The sequence below is a fragment of the Pristis pectinata genome, chromosome 25 (assembly GCF_009764475.1).
Source record: "Pristis pectinata isolate sPriPec2 chromosome 25, sPriPec2.1.pri, whole genome shotgun sequence".
Classification (NCBI taxonomy): Eukaryota; Metazoa; Chordata; class Chondrichthyes; order Rhinopristiformes; family Pristidae; genus Pristis; species Pristis pectinata.
This window is the reverse complement of record NC_067429.1, coordinates 30,965,173-30,985,711: the sequence shown is the minus strand read 5'-3', so window position 1 is coordinate 30,985,711 and position 20,539 is coordinate 30,965,173. Positions and strand designations below refer to the sequence as shown.

The following is a 20,539-nucleotide window of genomic DNA, read 5'->3' as shown; positions in this document are numbered from 1 at the left end:
GTATATTGTCAGTGGATGAAGCAGCTCAATGGGCCTTGGAAATCACTGTTCTTTGGGAGATCTAGAGAAACAATTTGTGAATGGAGAGTTGGAATTAATTCAAAACCTAAGCTACTGACAACAGCAGTTTCTCTAAGTTCAAAACTTTTAGGAGACTTTGAATTAGACTTGCCTGCCTCTGTGTTACAGATAAACCATAATCCTGGTCATTAATGTTATACATACCACTTGGTCACTGGCAGGCCTCATCATTCTTGCAAGAACATTCAGGAGATCCTGCCGTTTCAAAAACTAAAAAAAAAGAAATCCAAATGCCAAACGGTTACATAAGCATGCAGCATAATTTAGGAAAAAACACATTCCCCACATTTAAAGTTCCTTGTGGAATTTGGAAATTGGGATCAGTACCACTTTAACAATGAGATGGATCTGCCTTCAAGGCAAACACCACAAACAATTGGAATCCGTGGGGAGTGGCCTGTGCAACTTGCTTCTCAATTTACGAGGATCTTTGCAGTCCAGATTTTCTCTAATCACGTTAGACATCACTGGCTTCGGACATCAATTGATTGAAGTGGAATGCTAATGATTCTATCTGCAAACCTAAATGTTGAGGTCCCAGTGTATTCTGTCCTTATTACAGACTGCAGCATTTGCAGTCGTTTGTCTGTTCCCTAACAAACTGATACTTCATACAGAATTGTCCTTTTAACAATTTAGAATGATTTGGCCTTTAACATAACAGATTCAATTGGATCCTTCCACTCAGTTGTCTGGTTGTTCATCATCTCTCAGCCACCTCTGACTGTAGTCTGACAGAACCACATGCTGCAGTGAACTGATCAGCATTCTATCCTTTCACCACAGCCGACTTCTTTCAACAGCTGACTGCAGCCAGCCCTGAGGGATAAAATGAAAACCTCCTCTCCCGGGTCAGGGAAATAGTCCTAGGCTGGCACCAGTACTACTGTTGAGATGGCAGTATTCTTTGTTATGATATATTAAACTGGCTCAGTCTGTTCTGGTGGATTTTAGATGCCACAGGATTATCTGAAGAGCAAACAGCTGGCCTCTTGTCCTTTTCAAACACTTCCACCAAAATAGCAATCTTTCCACTGCTTTTTGGATACTTCCCACATGATTTCCTGCACTTTAAAACAATAGACCAGTATGCACCTACTTGAAACGTTGCCAAGAGGTCTGATATATAAAGCTATGCAATCACAATGCCATCTTTCTCTAACTGTTGCCCAACTCGACAGGATAGTTAGAGTGCAGAGTGGCTGCTGCAGTTTGACAACAGACTTGAAGTTCCAACACACGCATTTTGAATCCAATTTTAATTGGTTCTCCACATTCAGAACTTATCAGCACACCCGGAATGTCACAATGTGATTTGTTTGAAACAAATGGGTATGGTGTCAGAGGTTTATGTTAAGGCATTACTCTGAATCTATCCCGTGCTGTAGCTGCCCTAAGTGGGTTTGATGGAGGTATACAGGGAGATTACTCCATCTAACCTTTGCTGAATGTGCCAGGGGGTATTGGTAGGACAGTGTCGAGTGTCCTCAGCTTTCTTCAGCACCTCCCTCTTTGCACATGACCATGCTGGATTTGCAAGTTCAACACTTAACACATTTAAAGCCTGGCAGAAAATAATAACTTTTAATTTGTGAATTGTCAAAAAAATATCAGTTTAAAACATACAAAATAATGCAATGGTTTATTCACAGATTATTCAAATCCCCAAGTGAGATTGAATTTAAGTAGGGTCCGCACCTTTAGCTGAATTAGCATTCCCTCACAACATACTCTCCCTGAGCACCACAGATTGTAGATGTGCTCATTTTCCTGGTTCAGTTTCCCTGTGCTGGTAGGGTTCTTTATTAATCCCATCATCCCTGCAGATAAAAGAAATTACATTAGCTGCTGCATCTCACCGTACAAAAACTGTTAGTGCCAACCGTTTACCACTGTAACCAACTAAAACTAAACCAACTGCCTGCTTCAAGTGCGTAAATGACGAGTCATTTCACCCAGTATATCACTGAATCACACAGGTCCAGCAGTCTGGACTGCGCAGAGTCGTGTCTGTTAGGATAACAAGTGGGAAGGCAATGTAGATGCCAGCATCCCTGGGCCATAAAAGGTATTTGGGGGCAGGGGAAATCAGTCATGGTTACTGTTCCTGACTGCCATTAAGGTATCAGCCTGGATCAGTTGATATCATCTCCCTGGGAATACTGTGGTCCATTGCTCTCCTTCTGGAATACAAGGGAGTCAAAGAGTATGGAGAGAGAGCAGGAAAGTGGGGTTGAACACAAGATTGGATCAAGCCATGATCTTACACAATGGTGAAGCAGGTTAGAGTTATTATGAATGCTATGTCCCAGTGTCCCTCCCAAACTCAGGTCCTCTTGCGGCTTCTTGCTTCTTCACATGATGCTTTCCCAGTCCCGCGTAGCAAGTAATACATACCACTAGGATACTTAGATAGCATAGGAGAGACGGAGGAATGTGAAAGTGTCTCTTTTTTTGCTTCATCATTGTGACTTCAGAATTAGACGGTGGTGGGTTTCCAGGATTTTGCAACATCATCTTGAATAATTTGAAGGAATTCTACATTGCTTGAATAAATGCCACGATGCCAGAGATCCTTTCTCAATTACTAAACTAGTTGTTTTCAGCCTGCACACATAGATTAGATGTGCCCTTGGCACTGTTTGAAGAGTAAGAGGGCTCTATGGTGTTTAACCATATTTATCCCTCAGCCATCACCAGAAAACAGGATCTGTTTCATTTGTTGCTGTCTATGGATCACTGCAATATGAATATCGGCTGCTGTTACTCCTTGCACTACAAATATGTCAGCTATAAGGTATTTTGGCATGACCATAGAGCCTAAAAGGAGTAATAAAAATGAAATACTTTCTTCAGGGGGAACATGCTGATTAATTCTTTGGAGTGTGGTGGGGGTGGAGAGGGGGAAGATGTGGAATGGGGCAATGATGATTTAGATCCGAAAAATAATGCTCACAACATGATATAATTGTAAAGTGGGCTGCTGAAATAATGATTGAAGAACTGAAATGCACAAAAGTTGAACCTCGATCTTACAATGAGGCAGATCTTCGCTGTCCTGAGTTCACTGCTCACTTGCCCCTTTATCATGCTGTGTATTTCTATAGTCGGGGACAATCTTCTGCTGGGAGGCCAGCAGCCAGTGACCTGAGTTCAATTCCGGCCGCTGTCTATAAGGAGTTTGTACGTTCTCCCCGTGTCTGCGTGGGTTTCCTCTGGGTGCTCCGGTTTCCTCTCACTTCCCAAAAGGCATATGGGTTAGGAAGTTATGAGCACGGTATGTTGGCGCTGGAAGTTTGGCAACAATTGAGGGCTGCCCCCCAGAACACTGTACACAAAAGATGCATTTTACTGTGTGTTTCGATGTACATTTGACTAATAAAGAAATCTTATCTCATCGATTATTCTCCTATAGGTCTACAGAAATGATGGTAGGGGTGGGGAGGGAAAAAATGATGTCATGATCCAGAATTAGATTCTTTTTTCCCCAGAAGATAAACACTATACATTGCAACTAGAAATAAACTCCAGTGCAACCCCCAACTTTGAAAAATAAAGATAGTTTAGTAGTTTCATATTCAATTGCTTTAATATGCGAAGACTAGGGCTTGTGAAATGACCATAGTAGCAGGCATAGAGCACAACGAATAAAAAGTATGGACCAGGGACCTCGGACACCATTTATTGAACAAAGCTCAAAGCAAAGAGTTAACGACTCAGGGACTCACCAACCAGGGAAAAGTTACCCTCCAGCAGTTCCTTGTGAGAGTTGAACCACGCAGCAGCCAGCCTATTGTTTTTATTTTTACCGATGATGTAGTTCATGATGTACGCCAAAAGGCCTGTCACCATCAGAATCTCCATGTAGTAGCTCTCCCAGCTGTTCTGTAGGTGATGGGGAACCTAACCAGAGTTGGAGAGCAGGCTGTCATAAACTTGAATTAATAAGCAAGCTAAAATGAACCCAGTGTTATCAATATAACATCAATGACACTATGATCTTCACTGGCTTTGCGTTACTACCTCAATTAACTGCATTTTCTGCACATTACAACACACCCCATCGCAATCGCTCCTCGACATAGGCAGGCGTTGAAAGAATTCTTGTAGTTTCAGTCTTTCCTTGGGTCTGAAGAACTACAAGACAGGCTGCTTTCTCCCAGTCTTTACCTGCACTCAAAGCTGAGCTTGTATGAACAGACTGCTTCTTTCTGAGTAGTCTAACCCTTTCTAATTTTTAAGGGTCACCAATCCAACAGGATCCAAGGGGCCCATCCCACAGCTCCTCTCACCCCCAGCCTCTAAATAGCCCTCCTCTTGGACCTAGTATTTTCACTCTTGCTGCTTGCACCCTGAGAGTGTGGGCCTTGGGGCTTCCTGTCCCCGGACTATGCTGTTTCTTTCAGAGTGGTCCAGAGCACAGATTTCCACTGGGAGCCCAGCTACCAATATCCTGCTGCTACCACCACCACCACCAAATCCTTAGTACGGCACTGCATGCCCTCCCCCCCTCCCCCCAGGCTCTCAGCACAGCTCCTCGTACTCTGCACAGTGAAGAAAAAGAAAATGACTTTCAAAGCAGGGGAAAGTTGGGGAAGGTAGGAGAATTCTTGGCTACTTTTCCCCCTTAAACTAACTGCCCCAGGATGAAGCTGCTGACATATTGGGAATCCAACTTGAGCACCTCCCAGTTGCTGAGATTCAGTTCCACACTGAATTGCAGATTTGTCTCTCAAGTCATCCAGGGGCCACGTCGGAATTTTGTAAGCAGGGAACAATGTAGTGCAGTTACTGCTCGGTGCTTACATTAACAATTTTAATGGGATCTTTGCTTCTGCTGGAAGGTCTGTCTGCTTCCTCATAGCCTTCAAATTCTTCATCATCGAATGGCTCTCCTTCTGCATCTCCTTCCTGTCACATATCGAACATAGGAGCAAAATTTGTACAATGCAAATGGTAACAAGTCAAACCCAACAAACAGTGGAAATGATCTGAAGTGACATTATATTGGGTCCAATGTTAGTGACTGATCTTAAGTGATCTAGCTTCACCATGGCTCACTGGTGGCTCTCTCCAGAGGTAGGTTGTAGTTTAAATCCCCCTCCAGAGAATTGAGCACATAATTCAAACTGACAGTCAGTGTATTACAGAGGGATTACTGTCTTTTGGAGGATAAGTTAAACAAGACCCCTCCTGTCCTCTCATATGGATGAGAAAGCCCTGACGGCACAATTTCAAAGCACAGCAGGCAAGTGATCTGCAGCGTCAGTGTTTATCTCTCAGCAGGCACCTTGCTGCACACAAATTGGCTGCCGCAATTCCTGCATGTCTAAAATCATCTGGACCCGATGAAGGGTCTCGACCCAAAATGTTGCCTGCTTCCCTCTCCAAATGTTGCCTGACCTGCTGACTTGCCCCAGCATTTATTTAACTTCTTACTTGGACTGTGATTCAACACTTGGCACAATCTGAGCCAGTTGCTGCATACTTCTCCTCATAGATCCCATCCCTCATGTGAAGCAATGAAGCTGTTTGATCATCACTTCCACAGAAAATCTGCACATGCTGTTCAAGCAAAGCCCGAGAGTTTGCAGGGCAGTTATAACATGAGGGCCAATGGTTTACTTGGTCACTGCCAATGTTCATCTGCCACATAAGCCTCCTTCCACATGACTGCATGCAACCATCAATATATTCTCCTACTCCTTTTTGTCATGTACATCTAACTTCCATCTGTACCATTTGTTTAATCACCTGAGTGACACTGAATTCTCATCAGGCTCTGGGGGGAAAGCTCCTCCTGGTCTCCTCAATGGATGTTTTGTTTACTGGCTTACATGTCCTGCATGTGGAAACATCTCTACAAACCATCCTATTAATAAACCTTATCATTGTTTTAAACATCTCTAGCAGAGCACCCCTCAGTCTTCAGCTCTTTAGTGAACAGATATGCAGTAATATTCAGGAGACAGTAAAGCGTAATGGGAATGATGATTTTTCCTACTTCCAGGTATAGGTATGCAAAGGCCAACTGCAGAACTATTTCTATCGCTGCTGCCAATAAGATCAGCAACTGGCTCTTTTCCTGATCTGGTTCAGCATCAAGCAATGGAAAGCCACTGCAGGCCGTTTCCTTATGTTGCAGTGAAGTTTGATCACAAGCTGATTGTATGTGCCATTAGTGAAACCCTTTCTTCCCCCCAATGCCTGTGTGTTGTTCACAAGGTGAACCCAGAATAAAACTGCCTTTGCACTGTTCTAGCTTCAGGTGCAAGGTAAGCTTATGCAGACCAAATTTTCCCCTACACTGCCTCATCTAGCGTCCTCGCTTCTGGCACTTCACAGGCTTGATGCTGACCAAAGCTCTCTGTAAACGATTCTGACCAATCAGTAACAGCACAGATCAGAAGAGCTTCAGACACATTTAGCGCATGGTAGCGTAGCAGTTAGCGTAACGCTATTACAGCGCCAGTGACCTGGGTTCAATTCCCGCCGTTGATTGTAAGGAGTTTGTATGTTCTCCCTGCATCTGCGTGGGTTTCCTCCGGGTGGTCCGGTTTCCTCCCACATTCCAAAAACGTACGAGTTAGGAAGTTGTCGGCATGCTCTGCTGGTGCCGGAAGCGTGGCGACACTTGCGGGTTGCCCCCAGAACACTCTACACAAAAGATGCATTTCACTGTGTGTTTCGATGTACATGTGACTAATAAAGAAATCTTATCTTCCTGGCTTCATCCCCATAGGGCTGAGTGGCTACTGAAATTTTAAAACTGAAATAAGCAAGTTTGTTGTTTCCTTGGAGCAAAGGTGGGATAAAGGAGTTCACGTTTAGATCAGTTCTGATCTAAACGAACGGAGGAACATGTTTGAGGGGTTTAATAAATGACTCTAATTCCTGTCCTCAGAATGGGCAATGCAATTTGATGAAATGTTGTTGCTGTGAAAATGTTAATGTTATTGTAATGAAAGAATAATTGATGAATCTAATAACCTGAGAGGTCAAGAGTTACTTTATATTAAAATGATGTGGGTCAGCAATCAGCGGAAAGATTGTTCATGTGAAAACTCCAGAGTAATGCACAGAAAATAACCTCCAAAAAAAAACCCAGGCATCCAGGGTATATATACGAGAATGTCAGAATACAAATCAGTTAGTGAAACAAGGCTACAGACAGGCCAGGCAATTAAATATCACAGAGAGATTGGAAGGAATGAGTGGAAGGGAATTCGAGAGAAAGTGATTTAACACCCTAGCAATAAGAACCTAAAATAGATAAAAGGTCAACTCAGAATCTCTTTTGTGTTGAGCTGAGCAACAAATGGTCACATTACTGGGACTATTTTAGGCAGAGGATGCATTCATTGTTTTTTTTAAAAAACAAAAAGAGCTTGGATGCCTCAGGAGTTCAAATTATAATGGGTTACAAGGCGAAAAGTGACAGTTCATTTTAAATGTCTTCAATAGGAATATCTGTTTAAAATAAGCAGAAAGAAAAGGTTAGATAGGATTTTAGCAAGATGTTCAGTCAACATGTATAATTCTCTGTCACAAGCCAATGTTGAAAGTGTTCATAAGAAGGAACCCGATAACCGCTTGTGTGTTATGGGTGTAGGGATAGATGGGATTAGACCAAGTAGCTAATATGGATAAAAATACCTGGGGTGTCATTATAGGCAGAAAGCTGAATTTCTGATGTGCATCTACAGTACTGCTCACAAAACTCCTCCAGTTCTCCCCATCATATTCGACCAAGTGGCCAGAAGAGGCTCCTGGAGAAACAGAGGTCTCCACTCCTACCCAAGATGGAGATATACCATTAGCTGGGTGTGGAGTAGTGCCACACTTACTCCGACTATATCTGGGTCCTCAAAATCCTCCTGATTTTCATCTTGCTCCTCCAGCTCCACAGTCGCCTCCTCCTCATCATCTTGTACAGTAGTGACTTTTTGCAGGACCTCCTCGGGGGCATCGTCGTTTGTGTCTTCAAACTCTGCAAAGTCATTGTCGTCGTATTCTACGATGTCATCTGTGTCGTCGAAGTCATTGAACTTGCCAACAGCAAGGCCACAGCCCTGGACGAGGAGGAGAAACAGAAGGTAGAACCGCATAGTGCTTCAGCCTGAAAGTAAATAGAACATGATGAGAATAAGTGTATAAAAGCACTGACCCTTCTGATCCACTTCATCTTTGCTGGGGACCCCAAAGCCTATTCTACTATTCAATTAGACCTTGGCTGATCTATAATGCAAATCCATTTACAGGCCCACACCACCAGGTTCAAGAACAGCTACTTCCCTTCAACCATTTGGTTCTTGAATCAACCAGCAAAACCCTAATCACAACAGTTTTGCAACACTATGGCCACTTTGATCCCTTAGCATTAAAATGGACTTTGTTTTTTTTTCTAATTGTGTTCTTTCATGTAAAAATTGTGGATAACATGTTTAATTTATGTTTTTCTTGTGAAGACTGCTTATATGATGCTCTGTGCCTGTGATGCTGCTGCAGGTAAGGTTTTGACTTACACACATGTACTTGTGCATGAGACAATAAACTTCACTTTCATTTAGTTCAGTAACCCTTAACACCCCTACTTAACGAAACCACATCATTCACATTTTTGAAATTTTCAGAAACACCCTGTCTGAACATCACTTTAGGCAAAGAAATTTTACTTTTCCGCTATTCTTTGGTGAAGGGCGCTGTAACATTGTTCATTGACGGACTGACTATAATGGTAAGATTAGGTCCTTCAATATCTCTGCCATTTCCTTATTCCCCATTAGTTACAGCTTTTGGGGACCAACATTTACTTATGCCACTCACTTCCTTTTTATATTTAATACTTGCAGTGGAGAAAGTGCAGAGAAGATTTGCCAGGATGTTGCCTGGACTGGAGGGTTTAAGTTAAGGGGAGAGCTTGGCTGGCTGGGTTTGTTCTCCCTGCAGTGAAGGAGGCTGAGGCGTGGCCTGACAGAGGTACACAAAATTATAAGAGGCATCAATAGGAAAGATAGTCAGGATCTTTTTTCCTACGGCAGAGGTATCAAAAACAAGGGAGTATAGGTTTAAGGTGAGGGGAAAGTTTTAAAGGTGGTCTAAGGGGAGAGTTTTTTTGTTTTTACACAGAGAGTGGTTGACATCTGGGGCATGCTGCCAGAGGCGGTGGTGGATTCAGATACAATCACAATGTTTACGAGACAACTACAGACAGGCACTTTAATAGGCAAGGTGTAGAAGGATTTGGACATAATGCAGGCAAGTGGGATTATTGCAGGTGGGCAAACAGGTCGGCATGGACGAGATGGGCTGAAGGGCCTGTTTCTGTGCTGTACAACTCTATATGCTCGTAGAAGCTCTTACTGTATGTTTTCTTGCTCGTTTACTTACAAACAGGAATTATGAGCAAGAGTAAGCCTTCTGACCCCTCAAGCTTGTTCCTCCGATTAACTAGACCACGGCTAATCGGATCCAACCTCAACCCCACATTCCTGGTTAGTGCAGTAAACCTTTTACCCGCTTTCTTTCTACTCCCAACATTCAAAGACTTCAGACAATAAAGCCCATGACAAGACACTGGGAAACATGGACCACTCTGCATGTCCTGCAAGCCACCTCTCAGCAAAGGCAGACATCGGTGATAAAATTCACCATCACCTTCACTGTGCCAGCACAGCCTTTGGCCATTTGACAAAAAGTGGATTTGACAATCGAGGCCTCAAAAGCAACACAAAACTCACAGAGTATCAGATAGCAGTGATCCCTGCCCTCCGGGATAGGCCTGAACTTGGACTATTTACAGCAAGCATCTCAAAGCAAAGGTACCTCCAACACTGCCTCTGAAAAATCCTCCAAATCCACTGGCAGGATAAGCAAAACCAGGTTTGTGGCTTTTCCTAGGCAGAGAGTCTAGTTATACTCAGCCAGCTCCACTGGGCACACCCACCATCGACATGCTGAAACTGTGGCTCTTGAAATAAACATTAAAGGTTCGCAGCAAGACCCCGGAAAATGTGAACCACTAAGACCTTAAGTTCACATATCAGGAGCACACAGAAGTCCAGTATAAACAAGAGAGAGTACACCAATTGGGGCAGAATCTATGGACCCCACACTAGCCTCATCAGCCACCTTGGAACCCACAGGACTGGACTGACAGCAAGTCATCCTCAAACTCATGGGACAACCCTATGCCTCCCCCACAAAGAGTCTGCATCACCAGAGATTGAACAGCTTTCTTCTGAGCAGAAGTTTCTATGAACTTGAGGGCACATCGGGAAAGTCTGTGGGACACAATATTTAACATGATGTACATTATAGTCCGCAAGCCATTTTAAATGTGCACGTATAACAAAATGCTAAAAGCAACGCTTTAGTAAAAAGGCTAGTGCAGTGGGTAACAAAAGTGGTTTGGACCAAATTAGAATGGGAGATGGTAGGTTCAGCCACATTCTCAAACAAAAGGCAATCTAATTATTGCATTTAGCATTAACAACTGAAGGAAGAGAGCTTGAAGTAGATTGACAAGGCACAAGTCTGGGTCAATGAGAACACCTCCGCTTCACTCGCCAATTCACCCTTGTCTGCTCTTCCCATTCACACCAGTCTACAACTGGTGGTCTCTGAAAGACAGATTAATCCATCAGACCTCAAATCTTCCTGCTGGAATACTGACGAAGCCGCTTGTTCCCTTGGATCAGGGCCTATCAACAGAATATGCAACAAAACACAGGAAAACAAGAGTTCCTGAGACAGCACCATCACTAGCACTTCACAGCAGCGATCTGCAGTGATTCTCTTTCACAATAACATCAGGTGAAGGAGTTTCCAATAGCTGTCAAGTATCCCTCAAATTTATGTATTATATCATCTGTTTCAGCCGTAAATAATGAATATGCTGGATGTCAAATACAAATTACGCTGAACTGCTGCTGTCGTCTAAGAAATACAGTGAAGCATAAAACAACAGCAGTGTAAAAGTACAGCATAAAATTTAGATACCATGACTATCAAACTTAACACATGACTGAAACTTTGTCCTGTACAACACACAAGTGCTGCTAATTAGTGCAGCTGGCGATGTTCAGATAAATTTGGGTTCAATATGAGTGCCATACAAGCACTTTTAAAAGTCACTGACTAAACTTGGATTCTCCTCACACTATACAACACTGCGCACTAAAATAAACCCAGCTATACGCTGAATGACAAATCAGCTGGTCCGAATGTGGAAGCAAACACTGCACATTCTCTCAAACCATTTAAAATGAACACAGCTGATCACCTATCTTAGTTTTTCCCACCAAGCCCAAATCCCTTGATACATGTCCAAAAATCTTTGGACTTCAGTCTTGAATTAAGCTCCATGGCTGACCAGCTGCAGTCACCCGGAATAGATCATTCCAAAGATTGGCAACCCTGAAAAGAGAGTTCTCATTAGTCCTAAAAACTGTATGCTGCATTCCAGATAGGTACACCAAAGCCCCAGGAATCTTACTCACAGCTGCATTCCAAGGTTCACATAAGACCTGCTTTCGTAATTGCTTGGTGTATCATCATATTGATGACACAAACCCCTCCAAGTATCACCACTGGAGGGTCAGCTTTTTAAGCACACGATGGTTCATATTTCTCTACATTCCATCTGCAACTTTCTTACCCACTCTTGTCTTTGCAGCATGCATTTGTGCAGCTTATTTCCCGTTTAATTTATATATCCCCACAAACATGGAGGAACTACAGTTTCATCATCTAAGCACAGATTTTGATTCATTCCAGTGGCTACTCCAATCACGCAAAGACAGCTTATTGCATTCTGTCCATTAACCAGTCCTTGACCCAGTCCCACAATCTCCAGCCTTGTGCAGCTATATCATGGGGAAACCAATGTAAGGCTTTTTGAAAAGCAATACACCACATCTACTTTCTATCCAGTTAGTTAAACTTGCAAAAAGGATTTTCCAGTGCACATTTTCCTTTCATAAAATCTGCCCAACGTATGATTTTCAAAGTGTCCACTCATCATCAATTAATGAGATATCAGTTGAATGTCCAACCCCACAAGGTCAACACAACTTCTGGCACAAACAGTTCACTTTCATGCCAAAGCCCATGAAGATAGGCAAGAGATTCTGCTCAAGGCTGCCCTTCAATCTTATGCTGTGCTCGGGTCCTCTGTGGCTGCTGAAAGACTTTTCTGAGTGTCAGCTAAAAAATGATGCAACAATGTCACAGTCCCTTAGTGCTCCAGACAATAGGAATTGACTGGCCCCAAGCTCCACATAAAGGGTGCAACTACAGTCCATGATAGCATTTCACCCCCATCAAACACCAAACCCTACTCTCATTTCCCCAATTAGAACTGACGAAGGGTTTTCAAGCTAAAACGTTGACTCTGTTCCTCCTTGTGCACATACTGCCTGACCTGCCAAGTGTTGCCAGCACTTTTTTTTTCTGATCTCCAGCAACTGCTGTTTTCTTTTGATTTTCAGAAGAAAACTGGGATGAGAATGGGTGGCTGCTAGAGATTGAGATATGAGATAATACAAGTATTAAGGAGTATAGAGAGGTCGGACAGGGCAAGTGGATTTGATGGGCTGGTAAAATATGGAGAGTGAGAAAAGTCCAAATGTGGGATTAAAGGGGGATGGGGAGTAGGATTAGATGTGGTTTATCAGGCAGAAAAAGCACTTGGCACAGACGAGATGCTGTGCTGTCGCATTCCATGATAACACAAAGTCGAGTTGGCCTTGGGCAACACATTTTTTTATTCGCAATTGTTTATAAACTAGTACCACACAGAAAGGCTTGTGAATCACTCACATATCACTAGATAAAACTGGCAAACAGCTTCTTCCCAAAACAAAACAGATCCATCAAATAAGAAACTAAGCAGCGTGGTACCTGACCTTGGCTTTAATCTTCCAAAGTTGAGCAGATTCAGGACAGGTTCTGTTACATTTGGATATGGACACAAAGCAGGAAATTACAGCAACACACACAAAATGACTGGAGGATCTCAGCGGGTCAGGCAGCATCTACGGACATTTCGGGTTGAGACCCTTCATCAGGACTGGAAAGAAAGAGGGCAGAAGCCAGAATAAAAGTGTGGGGTGGAGGGGGAGGAGCACATGCTGGTGAGTGATAGGTGAATCCAGGTGAGGGGGGTGGGAAATGTGGGGGGGAAGAGTGGGAGTGGTGCAAGAAGCTGGGAGGTGATAGAAGGAAGAAGCAAAGGGCTGAAGATGATGTAATCTGACAGGAGAGGTCAGTAGACCACGGAATACAGGGAAGGAGGTGGGGAACCGGAAGGTGTGAGGTGCAGGAACTTACAGGTAGCTCAACATAAGTCATTTGGAAAATCTTAGAAAAATTCAAGGTAATCTAAAACAATGTGGATTATTTGAAAAGGAAGTCAGATTTGATCAATTTATTGGTTATCTGAAGAAATAACATGCACTGTGGACGAGGAGGAATCAGTACTAAGATTTCTAGAAGGCATTGGATAAAGCACCACGTCACAGGTTATTGCAGAAGATAAAAGCTCTTGCTGTAGCGCAAGGTATTGATGTGGATAGATGATTGGCTAGCTTACAGGAAACAGTAGGCACAGTCTTTTTCTAGTTGGCAAGATGTAACAGCAGTGTGCCAGAAGGATCAGTGCTGGGTCCTCAACTTTTACATGACAATTTATATACTGACTTGAATGAAGGCACCTAATGTATGGTTCCTAAATGTGTTGATGACATATGCAAAAAGAATAGGTGGAAGATGTGAAGTTGTCCACTTAGCAGGAAAAATAAAATTATCTAAGTGGTGGCAGATGGCAGAACTGAGATGCAGTGGGATCTGGGTGTCCTGGTTCATGACTGGTCAAAGATAGGTACAGAGACAGCAAGTAATTAGGAAAGCAAATACAGGCTCTCTCCAGCTCACGAACGGCGTCTTACGTACAGCCCGTACATACCAGCCACATTGGGGAGACAAGCGGGATTTGCTGGCTGCTGTGGGGCTGCCACGTGGGAACTTGGTTTGTGGCCGCACTTCTGACTCACAAGGTTGTGAGCAGTTCACAGGAACGGAACCCTATCATAACCCGGGGAGGGTCTGTAATGTTATTTTATTGCTTACCATTTGGGGAATTGAATACAAAGGCTGGAGATTATGCTTTGATTACATCAAGCATTGGTGAGACCACATCTGGCATACAGTGTACAGTGCTGGTCTCTTTACTCAAGGAAAGATGTTAATACATTGGAAACAGGTCAGATAAAGTTTAGAAAGCTGAAACAGATTTGGCTTGTATCCACTGAACTTTAAAAGAGTGAGAGGTGACATCTGAAAAATAAAAGCTCTTGAAGGGTTATGACAGTGTAGATGTGGAGAGGGCATTTCTTCATATGGGGCAATGTGGAATCGGGGTGGAGGGGTCACTATTTAATAATAAGAAATTCCTCGTTTAAGACAGATAAAGTGAAATTTCTTCTCAGTGGGTTGCAAGTCTTTGGAACTCTCTTCCTGGAAGATGGAAACAGAGCCTTTCAGTATTTTTCAGGCAGAAGTGGAAAGATACCAGATAAGCAAGAGGGTCAAAGGTTAGCATAGGTAGACGGGAATGCAGAGCCGAACATATAATCAGCTGTGGTCAGAGTAAATGATGGAGTAGCCTCCGAGGTCTGAGTGGCCAGCTGCTCCTTATTCATATGTTCGTATGAACTAATGATGGACTCATCTGCTACCAATATAATTTCTAAAAATCAATACTGAGACACAGGGAAAGAGTAGGCCAATTAGCCCCTTCAGTGCTTGCATTCAATGAGATCATGTCTGATCTGCAAACAATCTCCATACATTCCCCCATCTCACAATATCTGTTATTCAAAATTCTGAGATATAATTGATATTATGTCACATTATTTCAACAGAGGTTTCCTAATTTTCATCACATTTTGCATATCTGTTTCTTAACTTCCCCGTCAAAGCTCCAGCTATAATTTTTACTATCATGAGATACAAATCACAAAACTGAAAGCGTTTTCAATCTGACCTTCAGTTCAGATTAATATTTTTCAAACCTTTTAATCTTCTAAATTGCTTGGAATACAATCCTTATTTGGGAGAATTAACCTTTAAATTCCCACCATCACTCTGATCAATCTGCATTTCTCCGAGACCACGACCTCCTCCCTACCAATGGCACTGAAGATTACCTTAAGCTAGGTAGTTCCTTCTCTTGGTTTGTAACAATGTCAAAAAAACCTACCACAACGACCATTTGGTTAGAATGGCAACCAAGGTTCTATGTAACACATTCAAAGAATTTAGTCCTTTCAACTCTATAATCATTTGTATAGAATGAAACCACTGCCATTGCATCATTTGAGCAGAAAACACTTGTTACAAAATCACATTAAGCAGCCAGAAATCACTTTTTGGGTTCAGTCGTAAAACCAGTCAGGTGATGGAAGTCACTAACTGGTTCTATACGTATCTGCAAATTAAGAAGACAAGTTTGGAAAGTTGACACACTGGATCCAGCTGCCTTGCAGGCATATTTGAGTGGGTTTGTGCAAGACTGAGAGAATCTCAGAAGAAACCTGCCAAGAGAAGGAGCCACACTAACAACGTTAACCTGCTGGGAAAGCAAGAATATTACAGCTGGCCGACTCTGTGCTGAAAGGACAGGGTTTCATTCAGTGAAGGAATTACAGCATCTGGTTAGTTTGAAAACAGAATCAATGACCACGAAGCATGAGGCTGCTCAGAGCAGCGGGAAGGAGGTGAGCCCACATTCCCACAGTGCTGGAGCACTGAGGAAGGGGGCGGGGGGGAGGGAGGGAGGGAGGAGGGGGGAGGGAGGAAGGGGGAGGGAGGGAGGGAGGGAGGAAGGGGTGAGGGAGGGAGGGAGGAGGGGACGGAGGGAGGAGGGGGTGAGGGACGGAGGGAGGAGGGGGTGAGGGAGGGAGGGAGGAAGGGGGAGGGAGGGAGGGGAGGGAGGGAAGGGGGAGGGAGGGAGGGAGGAAGGGGGAGGGAGGGAGGAATGGGGAGGGAGGGGAGGGAGGGAGGAAGGGGGAGTGGAGGAGGGAGGGAAGGGGGAGGGAGGGGAGGGAGGGAGGGAGGGAGGGGGAGGGCGGGAGGGAGGGGGAGGGAGGGCGGGAGGGAGGGGGCGGGAGGGAGGGAGGGGAGGGGGGGGGGAGGGAGGGAGGGAGGGGGAGGGGGGGAGGGAGGGAGGGAGGGGGAGGGGGGGGGGGGAGGGATGGAGGGGGGGAGGGGGGGAGGGGGGGGGGGGAGGGGGGGGGGGGGAGGGGGGGGGGGAGGGGGGGGGGAGGGAGGGGGGGGGGAGGGGGGGAGGGGGGGGGAGGGGGGGGGGAGGGAGGGAGGGGGGGAGGGGAGGGGAGGGGGGGAGGGGGGGGGGAGGGGGGGGAGGGAGGGGGGAGGGGGGGGAGGGGGGGGAGGGAGGGAGGGAGGGGGGGGAGGGAGGGAGGGAGGGGGGGGAGGGAGGGAGGGAGGGGAGGGGGGGGAGGGAGGGAGGGGAGGGGGGGGAGGGAGGGAGGGGAGGGGGGGGGGGGAGGGAGGGGGGGGAGGGGGGGGAGGGGAGGGGGGGAGGGGGGGAGGGGGGGGGAGGGGGGGAGGGGGGGGGGAGGGGGGGGAGGGGGGGGAGGGGGGGGAGGGGGGGAGGGGAGGGGGGGAGGGAGGGGGGGGAGGGAGGGGGGGGGGGAGGGAGGGGGGGGGAGGGAGGGGGGAGAGGGGGAGGGAGGGAGGGGGGAGGGGGGAGGGAGGGAGGGAGGGGGGAGGGGGGAGGGAGGGAGGGAGGGGGGAGGGGTGGAGGGGAGGGGGGGAGGGGGGAGAGGGGGGGAGAGGGGGGGAGGGGGGAGAGGGGGGGAGGGAGGGGGAGGGGGGAGGGGGATGGGAGGGGAGGGAGGGGGGGAGGGAGGGGAGGGAGGGGGGAGAGGGAGGGGGAGAGGGAGGGAGGGGGGAGAGGGAGAGGGAGGGGGGAGAGGGAGGGGGAGAGGGAGGGGGGAGAGGGAGGGGGAGAGGGAGGGGGAGAGGGAGGGAGGAGAGGGAGGGAGGGAGGGAGAGGGAGGGAGGGAGGGAGAGAGGGAGAGGGAGGGTGGGAGAGGGTGGGAGAGGGAGGGTGGGAGAGGAGGGAGGGAGAGGGAGGGTGGGAGGGGGGAGAGGGGGGAGGGAGGGAGGGGGAGGGAGGGGGGAGGGAGGGAGGGGAGGGGAGGGGAGGGGGAGGGAGGGAGGGTGGGAGGGGGAGGATTGTGTGGGGGTGTGGGGTGTGGGGAGGGGGGGGGTGGGGGTGGGGGTGGGGGAGGGGGGGGGTGGGGGTGGGGGGGGGGGTGGGGGTGGGGGTGGGGGGGACCCGGGACCGGGGAGGCTGCCGCCGCCGCCGCCGCCACTTACCTGACGCGTGCTCCGCGAAGCTCGGCCTCCAAGTCCCGCCCTCGGCAGTGACGTACGGTAAACATCACCGCCGGCGCACGTCACTACCGGTGCCCGCCTCCAGAGCGGGAACGGCGGCTGCTGGCCCGGCCGGTCGCTTCCCTCAGGGGGTGTCGGTGACCGGCGACCGGTACCGGCCCCGCCTCCACCTCCCCGCCGGGTCCGTCGAAGGGAAGCAGCTGTTCCTGACCCTGGTGGTGTGGGGCTTCTGTGCCTCCTGCCCGGCGGGAGCTGCGAGGAGACGGTGCGGGCCTCTGCCGACGGACGTCGCCTGCCTGAGGCAGCGCCTCCTGGAGCTGCTCCCGACGGTGGGGCGGGAGGTGCCCCTGATGTGTCGGGCCGAGTCCGCTGCTCTCCGCAGCTGCTTACCTTCCTGCGCCCTGGAAGCGCCGTCCCAGACCGTGATGGAACCAGTCGGGATGCTCCCAGCAGTAGCCGTTGGTTGGTGTTGGGCGACAGGCCGAACCTCCTTCACCTACTGAGCAGGTACAGGTGCTGGCGCCCCTGCCTTGTGTTTGCCCGGCCCAGGACGGGTCGTCCGCTATGTCAACGCCCAGGAATTTAAAGCTGCTGACTCTCTCCAGTGTAGACTGGCGCATGTTCGCCCTCCTTCCCATTCACTCTCACCCTGTGAGGCACAGGCCATTTGGTCCATCCACCCCACCCCACCCCACCCCACCCCCACCCCTGGGGTCACACTGATCCTGCCCAGCTCCACATCTGCACAGTCCCCACATCACGTGACTCACTTCATATCCACAAACCCACCCAGCTGTTTTCAATGTGATGACCCACAATCTCCATGGCATCCCAAAGGACGGGAGGTTCTCCTCAACTCCATGCTAAATGGCCTATCACTTGTGTTTAGATTGTGACCCCTGATGGTAAACGTTCCTGCCAGAGCTAACCTCACAGTTCCTTTTATATCTCAATGAGGTCACCTCTCATTCTTCCAAACTTCAGAGAATCGAGAGCCTCCTGTTACAGACCTATCATGACCATCTGTGGCACATCTGGTGGAGCCGCTGCCTCATTGCTTCTGAGACCTCAGGTTCAATCCTGATCTCAGGTGCTGTTTGTGTGGAGTTTGAACGTTCTCCCTGTGACCAACTGGTTCACACTTACAAAATACATCAAATGCTTCAGAGCAAGACATTCCGCAGGATGATTCTATCGTTCTCCCTATTCACCTCATCCTCCTTTGGATGGTAACTTGCTGATCTGTCCGCAATCATAGTTCCATTGTGGAGGGAGTTGAAGTTAATGAGGGGCGAATAAGGAATGTGATTAATGTAGGATTAGTGTAAATCTGGGTAAGAGGCAGGGTCAGTGTGATCCTGGGTGAGGGGTGGAATTAGTGTTGATGGTTGGTGTGGGTTTGGTGGGCTGATGGGCCTGTTTCTGTACTGGATCTTTTTATGATTTTAGGGATCAGTCTGGTGAATCATTGCCGCACCCCCTCTTTAGCAAGTATATCCTCTTTAGGTAAGGAGGCCAAAACTGCACGATTTTCCAAGTGCAGTCTCACCAAAGCCCTGTGTAATTGCAGTGCACCTTTACTGTTGTATCCAAATCCTTTTACAACAAAGACCATTTGCTTTCCTAATTGCCTGTTGCACCTGCAGGTTACATTTCAGTGATTTGTGCAGAAGGTCACCCAGGTTTCTCTGAACAGCATTTCCCGACAAACTACCGTTTAAAGAAATACTCGGTATTTCTCTATTTTTCTATTAAAGTGGATAACCTCACATTTCCCACATTGTATTCCATCTGCCATGTTGTTGCTCACTCACTTACCTTGTCTTAAAGCTTCTTTGCATCCTCATCACTCTCATACCCACGTAGTTTTATGTTATGTTATCAACAAACCCAGAAATGTTATATTTGGTCCCTTCAGCCAAATCACTGATATAGATTGTGAATAGTTGGGGCCCAAGCACCAATCCCCACAGTACCTCACTGGTCCCAGCCTGCCAACTAGTGGTGAAAGAAAGGACCCTTTGCTTTCCATCTGTTGGACAACTGTCCGTCCATGGGGGAATATTGTCCTTTAGCCTTGTCCTCCATGCTCTTGTCTGGGACCTTACTGGAAGCTTCTGAAAATCCAAATACACTGGTTTCCCTTACTCTACTAGGTACATCCTCAAAACAACTTCAATAGATTAGTCGTGCAAGATTTTCCATTCATAAATCCACTTTGACTCCGCAGAATCATGTTGTTATTTTTTATTATTATAGCCACGGCCAAGAAAGCTCACCAGCGCCTCTACTTCCTCAGGAGGCTAAAGAAATTCGGTTTGTCCCCTTTGACTCTCACCAGCTTTTACTGATGCACCATAGAAAGCAGCCTATCTGGATGTATCATGGCTTGGTACGGCAACTGCTCTGCCCAGGACTGCAAGAAACTGCAGAGTCGTGGACACAGTCCAGCGCATCACGGATACCAGCCTCCCCTCCTTGGACTCTTTCTTTACCTCTCGTTATCTTGGTGAAGCAGCCAGCATAATCAAAGACCCCACCCACCCGGGTCATTCTCTCTTCTCTCCTCTTCCATCAGGTAGAAGATACAAGAGCCTGAGGGCACGTACCACCAGATTTAAGGACAGCTTCTATCCCACTGTGATAAGACTATTGAACAGTTCCCTTATATGATAAGATGGACTGTGACCTCACGACCTACCTCGTTGTGACCTTGCACCTTATTGCACTGCACTTTCTCTGTAGCTGTGACACTTTATTCTGTACTGTTATTGTTTTTTCTACCTGTACTACCTCAATGCACTCTGTACTAACTCAATGTAACTGCACTGTGTAATGAATTGAACTGTACGATCAGTATGCAAGACAAGTTTTTCACTGTACCTCAGTACAGGTGACAATAATAAACCAATACCAATAGCATTAAGGGGCATCCGTGGCATATATTGTGTGTACACCTTTAAGGGTTACACATTGCAATGTGCTTAATCATTGGTATTGGTTATTATTATTAGAACATAGAACCCTTCCGCCC

At 46.9% G+C, this 20,539-nt stretch overlaps 1 protein-coding gene across 1 annotated transcript in view; it reads right to left on the bottom strand.

The window, feature by feature from the left end:
- Positions 1-17,525, bottom strand: part of ccdc47 (coiled-coil domain containing 47) — a 38,878-nt gene extending 21,353 nt beyond the window's left edge. Inside the window, exons 1-6 of the mRNA XM_052038932.1 lie at positions 17,488-17,525; positions 7,929-8,200; positions 4,888-4,992; positions 3,810-3,984; positions 1,780-1,901; positions 226-291 (exon numbers count right to left, since the gene is read on the bottom strand). Coding sequence (XP_051894892.1) covers positions 226-291; positions 1,780-1,901; positions 3,810-3,984; positions 4,888-4,992; positions 7,929-8,189 — 729 coding nt within the window. The 5' untranslated portion in view covers positions 8,190-8,200; positions 17,488-17,525. The remainder of the gene's footprint in view (positions 1-225; positions 292-1,779; positions 1,902-3,809; positions 3,985-4,887; positions 4,993-7,928; positions 8,201-17,487) is intronic.
- Positions 17,526-20,539: the final 3,014 nt, after the last annotated feature.